This window comes from Vombatus ursinus, unplaced genomic scaffold (assembly GCF_900497805.2).
Source record: "Vombatus ursinus unplaced genomic scaffold, bare-nosed wombat genome assembly UNPS02014959.1, whole genome shotgun sequence".
NCBI classification, from domain to species: domain Eukaryota; kingdom Metazoa; phylum Chordata; class Mammalia; order Diprotodontia; family Vombatidae; genus Vombatus; species Vombatus ursinus.
This window is the reverse complement of record NW_020954737.1, coordinates 12976046-12986021: the sequence shown is the minus strand read 5'-3', so window position 1 is coordinate 12986021 and position 9976 is coordinate 12976046. Positions and strand designations below refer to the sequence as shown.

The 9976-nt window shown below is 36.3% G+C and overlaps 1 protein-coding gene across 1 annotated transcript in view; it reads left to right on the top strand.

The window, feature by feature from the left end:
- Positions 1–9976, top strand: part of STAG1 (stromal antigen 1) — a 355079-nt gene that overhangs the window by 167111 nt on the left and 177992 nt on the right. Inside the window, exon 5 of the mRNA XM_027845191.1 lies at positions 7148–7244. Within this exon, the coding sequence (XP_027700992.1) occupies positions 7148–7244 (97 nt within the window). The remainder of the gene's footprint in view (positions 1–7147; positions 7245–9976) is intronic.

Genomic DNA, 9976 nt, shown 5'->3' with positions numbered 1-9976 from the left:
TGTGTGTGTGTGTGTGTGTGTGTGTGTGTGTGTGTGTGTGTGATGCATATACTGTTAGACTTGGATGATAGGTTGCTTTTTTGGGCTTATTTTCTCTTTTAATATTTGTTTCAGGGGATGTTTGGATGAGGGTTTTAAAATTAAGATAATGTAAAAACAAAAGATTTTAAAATTTAAACAAATTTTAAATGATTATTGACTTGATAGTTTTCTTATTTATCTTCTCATTTAGTAGCTACTAATAGTACAATTACTATGGGGACTCATGAAATTTTTTTACGTTTTAAAAAAAGCCACATAGTCAAAAATTGATGCCATTTGTTTTAGAACATAATAATAAATGCCTGACATTTGAACATTTAGAAACGGAAATCATTGTTGTATCTCATGGTTTCATTAAGAGCAATTCATAGCAAACTGACCTTATTTCCTGTTTTGACAGAACTTATAGATAATATTTTTCATGGTTTGTCTGGATTTTGGCATAGGGAAATTTCCCTTTGGAAAAGATAAAGAGATGTAGGTTAGATAATTATTTAGCTTGATTGATCCAGAACTAGTTGAATGACAACCCAAGTAGTCCAGAAGGTTCCAGGATAGATGTCCCTGACTCTGTGCTACTTAGCATTTTTATTAGGTACATGGATTGATCAGTCAATCATCATTGGCTACTATCTATCAGGCACTGTGTTAAGGACTTTGTGATATAAATGCCAAAAAGAAAAAATAAAACAATCTATGCTTTTCAGGAGCTTATTTTCATTCTCTAGGAGAGACATGTATCCATATAAACATATAATGGATATGTACAAAGTAAGAGTACATTGTGGGAAGGAGGATATTAGCAGCTGGGGTTCAGGAATGACTTTATATAAAATGTGGCATCTGAGGTGAGACTAGAAGGAAAACGGATTACAAGAGGTGGAAGTGAAAATGAATATCCTAGGCATGAGTGCTAGGTGGTGCAAAGGCAGGGTGATGGGAATGGAGTTTTGTATATGTGAGAAGTAGCAAATAGATCTGTATGGCTGGACATAAAATGAATGGAGGGGAATAATATGTAAGAAGACGCTAAAGACAAAAGGGAAACAGGTTGTGAAGAACTTTAAATGCCTCTATGAGTAGTTAATATTTGATCCTAGAGGCAATAGGGAGCCAGTGTAATTTGTTGGGTTGGGGGATGATAACTGCATAAAGCACTTAAAGAAAATCACTTTGACAGCACTGAGACCTGGCTTTTTCCTGGTGATGCAGCTTCTCTGGCTCGCCCTTCCAACACTAGTTGCACTTTCATTCATATCACTCCCCATCACACCCAACTCACTGATTATGATGAAGGCTTTGGCTTATTCTTTGTTCCCCATTCCCATTTCCAGGCTTACTCTATCACCATCAATCAGTAACTTCTTTGAGGTTCATTCAATCCATATTTATCACTCAGTCAGAATTGTGATAGCTCTTGTCTACAAACCTCCCAGGACACTCTTCTTCCTTCCTCAGTAACTTCAGTGCCTGAATCATAGTCTTTCTTCCTCAACCACTGCCACATACTAGAGTACTTCAAGTTATCCAGGCTTGTAAGCCTAGGTGTCATCTTTGACCCCTTACTCTCTCTAACCCCCCATTTCAAATCAGTTGTGAAGTCTTATCATTTCTACTTTCATGACATCTCTTATATACCCCCAACCGCTGCCCTCTCCTCTGATGTTGCTACCCTCCTGGTGCAGGGCCTCCTCACCTCATTCTTAAACTATTGCAATAGCTTGCTGATTGGACTTCCTGCCTCAAATATCTCCCTGCTAAAATGTATTCTCCACTCACCTGTCATTGATATTCCTAAAATGTAGATCTGACCATAAAACCTCCCACCCCACTTAATAAACTCTAGCAGCTCCTTGTCACCCTATGACATTTCATGACTTTTGAAGCCCTACTTAATCTGGCTCTTTTCTGAGTTTCCAGTTTTCTTTTACCTTACGCTTCCCTCCATATACTCTCTCATCCAGTGACTCTGGCCTTCTTGCTCTACAAACAGGACACTGCATCTGCTGTCTCTGAATGTTTTCACTGACTCTCTCTTGTGTCAGGAATGCCTCTTCATCTCTGCCACCTAGCTTACTTGGCTTCCTTCAAGTCTCAGCCAAAGTCCCACTTTATGAAATAAGCCTTGCCGAGGCCTCTTTAATCTTGTTGCCTTCCCTGTGAGATTACTCCTGTTTTATCCTGTATATATCTTTGTGCATCATTGTTTGCATGCATTTATGTCCTCTTCTTGTCCCATTAAACTGTTAGCTCCTTGAGAGTAGAGACTGTTTTTTGCCTTTGTATCTAAACTTGATAAATACTAGTTGACTAGAGTTGACTAGCTATACTAGATAAATACTAGTTGACTAGAGGATGAATTAGAATGGGGGAAAACTTGAGGCAGAGAGACCAAATAGGAAGCTATTGCATTAGTCTAGGCAAGTGAGGTGATCAGCATCTGAACTAAAGTGTTGGCTCTTTGAGTAGAGAGACAAAGATCATAAAAGGTGTGGCTGTAGAAATGACAAAATTTGACAACTGACTGGCTATGTGGGGTGATTGAGAGTGTGAAGTTGAGGATGATACCAACAGTACTAACCTGAGTGACTAGAAGGATGTAGTATCATCACCAGTAAGAGGGAAATTCATAAGAATGGTAAGTTTTTGGAGGAAAGAAATGAGTTCTGTTTTGTATATGTTGAGTTTGATACTCTTATGAGGCTTCCATTTCCAACCATGTAATTGGCAGTTTTGGGGGCACTAGCTCAGAACAGAAACTAGGGCTATGTATATAGATCTGTGACTCATTTACATAAAGATAATCATTTAACCTATGGGAGCTTTTGAGGTTACCAAGTTAAGAGAAAGAAAGAAAAAACAAAACTGAGATCAAAGCCTTTAGGGTTATATCTATATTTCTAGGCATGACATGAATGATTGTTCACCTAAGGAGACTGAGAAGATGTAGACATACAGGTAGGATGAGAACAGAGAGGAAATAGTACAGAAAAACTTTGAAAGGAAAAAATTATTCAAGAAGAGAGAGGATAGTTGTATTTGTCAAATGCTGCAGAAAGGTTAAGAAAGATGATTGAGAAAAGACTTTATATTTGACAAATAAGCCATCACTGGTATTTTAATTTTTTAAATGTCTTTTGTTTTTATATCACTCATTTCCCATTATATTTCTCTTCTGCTCCCTACCAGAAAAGCCATTCTTTTGACAAAAAAAAAAAAAAAACGAAAGAGAAAAGAGAAATCAATTAGTAAATTAATAAGCATTTTTGTGTCTAAAGTACAACTGCAATCACTGTCCTGTGTATTGGAAATAAAAAGACAAAAAAATTAAACAGCCCCTTCTATGTTCTAGCTAATATTCTGTTGAGCAAGACAATATATACGTATATAATATACAGAATAAATAGAACATTAACACAAAGTAATTAGGAAAGGAGGACACTACTGGCTAAGGGGTTCAGAAAAGGCTTTGTGTAAGATGAATTTTGAGCTGAGACTTGAAAGAAATGACGGATTTTATGAGGTAGATGTGAAGCACATTCTAAGCCATGGGGGACTACCAGTACAAAGTCATAGAGACAAGAAATGAAATGTTATTTGTGCAGAACAAAGATAATGCCAACTTAGCTAGATTGTGAAAGTAAAGGAATATGGGGTGGGAGGATGGGAATGAACGATTGAGCCCATTGAGGCTAATGCTGTGTTAGGCTGTGTGCCAAGCTCCAGGGCTTCAAATGCAAATAAGCAAGATAATATGAGGGAGGAGAACACCTAAGGGGGAAGGGAGCAGGGGGTGGTAGAAAAAGGCAGAAGAGAAAATATGATGTGAGGATGTCCAAGAAGACTAGTGATATAAAAATAAAGCTGGAAAGATACTCTGGAGCCAGGATGTGAAAGGCTTAAGAAACAAATAATGGAGTTTTTAATAGTATTCTAGAAGGCAATAGGGTGCCACTATAGTTTATCGGGTAGAGTGACATGGTGAAAATTGTGCTTGTGGAAGATCAGTTGGAGTGATGTGGTAAGTCCTGAGTCACATCGGTCAGTTTGGAGGCCATTGCAGTAGTCAGTGTACAAGGGGATGAGTGCCTAAATTTGCTACCAAGCTCTGTTGTGTCATTTTTGCATTCAGTTTTGATTGGTTGCTGTTGTTATTAATGGATTTCCATTTCCATTGTCATGGTCATTGTCTTTTTAAAAAAAATAGTCACTTGTGATTTTGGAGAGGGTAGTTTCAGATGAGTGAGGTTGGAAAGAAGAGATTGCAAAGGGTTTAGAAAAGAGCTCAAGAAGAGGACTTAAATGCAGGGAGCATAGATACTTTTTTCAGAGTTTATTTGAAAAGTGAATGAATGAAAAAAGCATTTATTATTAAGTGTAAACTATGTGCAAAGCATTGTGCTAAAGCCTGAGGATACAAATAGAAAAGCAAGATAGTCCCAGTGTTCAAAGACGTTTCAGTTTCAAGTCAGATGGAGAGACCCAATAGTTTTTAGAGTGCAGTCTTTAGTGTCATTTTCTCTGACAAAATCATATCCCTTTCTAACCTTGATTCATTTGACAGTGCCACAGACTTTGGTGATTAGAACTTTTTTTTCCTGAGTCTTCTGCCGTTCTTGCTCCTGGGGTGACTGGGGTCTTTTCAAAGGTGCCTGCTGCATTACATCTCCACCAGGGTTGTTTCCCTGTACCGTGGCTCTGAAGGCCAACTAGAACTACGGCCAGTGGAATGGCGTTCAGGATGGGGCGGGGGAGTCATTCAGCTGGCTAGTAAGTGTCTGAAGCCAGATTTGGACTGAGATCTTCCTGACTCGCAGTCCTGGCTCTCTATTCATTACACCACCTATCTACCCTCTAATGCAGTCATAAAGAGTATTAAGAAAGGGATAATCTCCATGATGAGACATTTGGAAGTCTAGCTGTACTATACCCTAATCAAACTACTAGTCATTCTTGGATACCTCATTTTAGAAGAGACAGACATGGAGCATTCCATAGCTGGCAAACCAGAGTGGTGAGGGGTCCTTAAAATCATGCAATCACTTATAGGAAATTCAAGTGTTCATTTGGAGAATTGAAGACTTAGTGGCGCATGGTTGTTGGACTAAAGTATTTGAAGGACTTTAATGTGGAACAGATTGAACTCTTTTTGCTTGGGTCTGGAGAGCAGAACTCTCCAAAACTCTCAACAACAGGCCAGTATTACAGAGTTGGAGTTAGATTTAGTTAAATTGGTTGGAATAAGGTGTTAATAAATTGATTTCTGATTCCTGCCCTTCATATGCCATTTTATTGAGGGAGCATGATATAATTCAATGGAATTAGTGCTGGATTTATCTTCCAAAAAGACTTTAGTCAACCAAACTTTGTCCCCACAGTCAGAAAGCAAATTTTCCATCCTCAAGCTTCTTTGAGTACTTTGTAGCTTGTTATAATCTTAATGAGTTCTACTGGAATAGATTAAATATAGTTAAAATACAGTGAGTTAAAATAAATTTTTTAAAATGAGTAGAGTTAAAATATATGAGTGAGAGAGAGAACACACCCCTGTTGGGCTATAAGATGTGTGATGACAAGAGACCAAGTCTTAATTATTTTTCCTCAACATTGAACACTGAACTATATACATAATAATTGTTTAATAAATAGTTGTTGAATGGACACTACGTTAAAGGTTAAAAAAATCTATTTACCCGAGTAGTGTATTAGTATATCCTAGATGTAGGTTCTCAATTCAGATCTTCTATTATCTTTCTTTGTGATCTGAGGGTAGGTCACTTGACCCCCAGACTTTCACTTTCCTTCTCTCAGAGGGATTTGCATAGATGATCTCAAGCATTCTCACTTTATTTAAAATTTTGGAGCACTTTGCCCATGTATCAGATGTAAAGGTGGTATTAAAGCATGTGGAATTTAAGTTACTGAACAGAAGGACCTTTGGCTGTTTAGAGTAATCTGTTTTGACTAAGACATGTTGTATAATCTGAGAATTTCTTAATTACTTAATGATTACTTGTATATGTGATTCATTGAATTTATAGTTTATGGTTGATATACCCAGTAAGGAATTTTGGTTGGTCTTGTCACAGAACTGGATTTATCCCATTCTAAGCAATCTCCTTACATAAGAATAAACCAAGGGTGTGGTCTTGAGGCCATAGGTCCTTAAGTGCAGCCCTTTGACTGAATCCAAACTTCACAGAACAAATTTGTACAGAATCTTGCCCCAAAAGTGTTATAAAACAACTGTAAACTGTTGGTCTAAATGTACATTGTACTAAACTTATTTTGGTATGTGGAAAATGAAATGCTAACAAATCCCTAATGGAATTTGTTCTGTGAAGTTTGAATTCAGTCCAAAGGCCACACTTGAGGACACAGAGGGCCACATGTGGCCTCCAGATCGCAGGGTGCCTACCCTTGGAATAAACATTCAACATATTATTAAAAGTATAATTTATTCACAAAGGAACAACTTAAAATTAGGAAGAATGATGAAAATGTTAAGTCTCAGCTAGATTAAGAATAAAGTTATATTAAACACTCTTTTTGTTAGTTGATATAATCTCCATTAGTTTTTATTTTTTACTATTTTTAGAGATGATTTTGTTGATAGATTTACTTGGGCTTGTCACTATCAAAAAGTGGAAAACAATTAATTATAATTCTTTCCTCTAAAAATATATTGTACTAAGAAGACTTCCACTCAAACTTAATTTGCTTCCAGGTTCTTATTTTCCCCTTCCTTTTCTGTTGTCAAATATACTAACCTAGAACAAGATTAGTAGTTGCTGACTTAATTATAGTTATTTTCACATTTTTTGATTGAACTCTATCTGCCACGTGTAGAATTATACCAGTATTTGGAAGTGGGGATTTTGTTCTCTAATGGATCAGCTCTTTGACATAGGGTTTATCTCACTTTGGTTGTCCTATGAACGTGAAACACTGCTTTATTACATTTGCTTACATCAAAATAATTTCAGGTAAATAATTTTCTCCTTCATGTAGGAAAAAAAATGCTGTAATGTCTTTAAAAGTTTGTTGTTCTGAAAAGCATTTTTTACTAAGGTTCTCATTTTTTTGTGTTTTTTTTTCTTGACAGTCTGTGGTGGATGACTGGATTGAATCATATAAACAGGACAGGGACATAGCACTTCTGGATTTAATCAACTTCTTTATCCAGTGTTCAGGATGTCGAGGTACAGAATCTTGCCAAAAAAGTGTTATAAAACAACTGTAAATTATTGGTCTAAATGTACATTTCACTAAGCTTATTTTGGTATATGGAAAATGGAATGCTAATCTATCTCCATTTTTATAGCAATTTATTTGCATGTGATGTGTAAATCATGGAGTTTTACTGTGGCATCTTTATGCTAAAGTAAATTATTGATTCAAAAAGTTATATAAGGTTATTAAAATAGATTTGTGTTCAGCTTTAGTTATGTATTATAGAAATAAGAAATGTTGAAAGAATTCTGAAGTGAAATTTATTTAAATATAATTTTTAATTGGAAAATAACCCTAAAATTTTGTTTATTATAATATTTTTATCTGTATTTTCATCTCATATATTGATCATTCTGGACTATTTTGAACATTCTATTTTGCTTGTTCAGAAACTATAATCAATAACACTAGGAATAATTGGGCTCTGCCATATTAATTGAAACTAATTAAATTTAATATGACTAGTTTCTCATCCTGATTGAAAAACGTGCTCATTTAGAGTAATTGTTATACCTTTAAAACCATTCTTTGGATCTCTAGTAGTGTATACTAGTTAGATCCTGGCTCAGACACCAAGAATCTACTATGTAATGGAAATTGTAGCTTCCATCCTCTGTTCAAGGAATTGTTTCTTACCCTCTCTGAGGGCAATACTTGTCTAGAAAACCATCTTCCTATCATTGACAAAAACACCTCTGCTGTGGGTAATGTCAGGATCTAATATTATCAATTGGCCTTTTCTCAACTTACGTTTTTCCTGCTATGTATTATAACTTCTACCAGGATTCCTTTAACATCTGTTTCCTACCTTTTTGCTCTAAGTTTATATTCCCCTTACACATTCATTTTGTATTTCTGACTGTGATCTAGAATTCATTTTCATTTAAATTGTTAATCCCATTATTATGTCATAATGTTATACATTACCTTAATATTGTTTTTGTTAGATGTAATAAAATGTCAGTAACAAGGAGAACAAATAGAACCCTTAATCATTAAACTTTACCTTGCTCCCTTTTACCTAGTTTCTTAAGCACAAAAAAAAACCCCCTAACACTTGTCTGTCCACATATATTTAAAATGCTATACTTAATGCAGTACTCTCCTAATCTTTTTGTCTTTTTGTCGTGCCTCCCTAATGTATGGAGATGACTTGGGTTTTATAGGCCATGCTAGTAGAATACAAATTCTAGAAGGTCTTTTTTTTTTTTTTTTTTTTTTTTTGCTTTTTGGTGAGGCAATCAAGGTTAAGTGACTTGCCCAGGGTCACACAGCTATTAAGTGTCAAGTGTCAGAGGCTGAATTTGAACTCAGGTCCTCCTAAGTCCAAGGCCAGAGCTCTACCTACTGCATCACCTTGCTACCCCTACAAGGTCCCCACCATGGTTTTATTAAACCATGTTTTATCAGAGGACAAGCCTAGTTAATTTTTTTAAAAAGTTCATCACCAGCTTATCTACTTTTTTACTTAAGGATCTGTCATCTCATAGATTTGGGTATTCTTTCTGATTGGTACAAACTGTGGCCTATCTACATCTTTTTATCTTGTGTAACTCATCCTTATCCTCTTAGGAATCTTTCACAAGGAGCCTGCCCAACATAATAGGGATCTTTCCATAAGTCTCTTGACATTGTATGAATATCAGTGAAACATTTAAGCTTTCCATCTGTTACACGTCACTCAACCTATACGACTGGCTCACCTTTTTTCCCCCCTTTTTCTTCTCCTGTGTAATACTTCATTGCTAATAAGAACCACAGAATTTCAGAGTGGTAGGTAACCTTAGTAGCTATCTTGTCCAATCTGTACTTGAAAAAGAGCTCCCCGCACAGTATACCCAGTAAGTGCTCATTCAGCCTCTGCTTAAAAACCTGAATTGAGGGAGAACCCACCACCCTCCAAGGCAGGCCATTCTAATTTTGGACAACTCTTAATTGTTGAGAAGTTTTTCTTTATATTAAGATCAAGTTTGCCTTCCTGCATTCCTGAACTTGGTTCTCTTCTCTAGGGCCAAACAGAACAAGCCTAATCTCTCTTCAACATGACAGCCTTTCAGATACTTGAAGACAGCTATTGTGTCTCATCTGAACTATTTCTTTTTTTGTCTAAATATAACCACAGTTCCTTCAAGCTTCTTTCATATGTTATAGACCTAAGGCCTTTCTCCACTTCTGCCCTTTTCTGGATGATCTGTAGTTTATTAATGTCCTTTCTAAAGGATAATAACCAGAACTGAAAACAGCTCTCCAGATATGACCTCATTAGGGAAGAATATAGTGGAACTAAAACCTCCTTATTCCTAGAAGCTTTGCTCAGCTAGTAATGGAACATACCAATACCAGATTGCATCTCTTGACTACATTTTGGGTGACACTGGCCTCTAATTTTTCAGAGACTGTTGAGTCTTCAGACAAATACTCATGACATGAATTGTACCATATAATGACACTGGTAAAATACTCACGTTAAAAAGATGTGTTTTTGTTTCATGGAGAAGCTTGGAATCATTAAAAATTATACAATTTTAGCAATACAGTTGAGTCCACAAACACCCCCATTCAAATCTGAGCCCAACGCATTTGTCAGTCTGCAATGTCTGTCCCAGATATATCTTCTTATGAAACAGCTCCATGGCTTGTCTATCCAACTACACGTGTGTGTGTGTGTGTGTGTGTGTGTGTGTGTGTGTGTGTGTGTGTG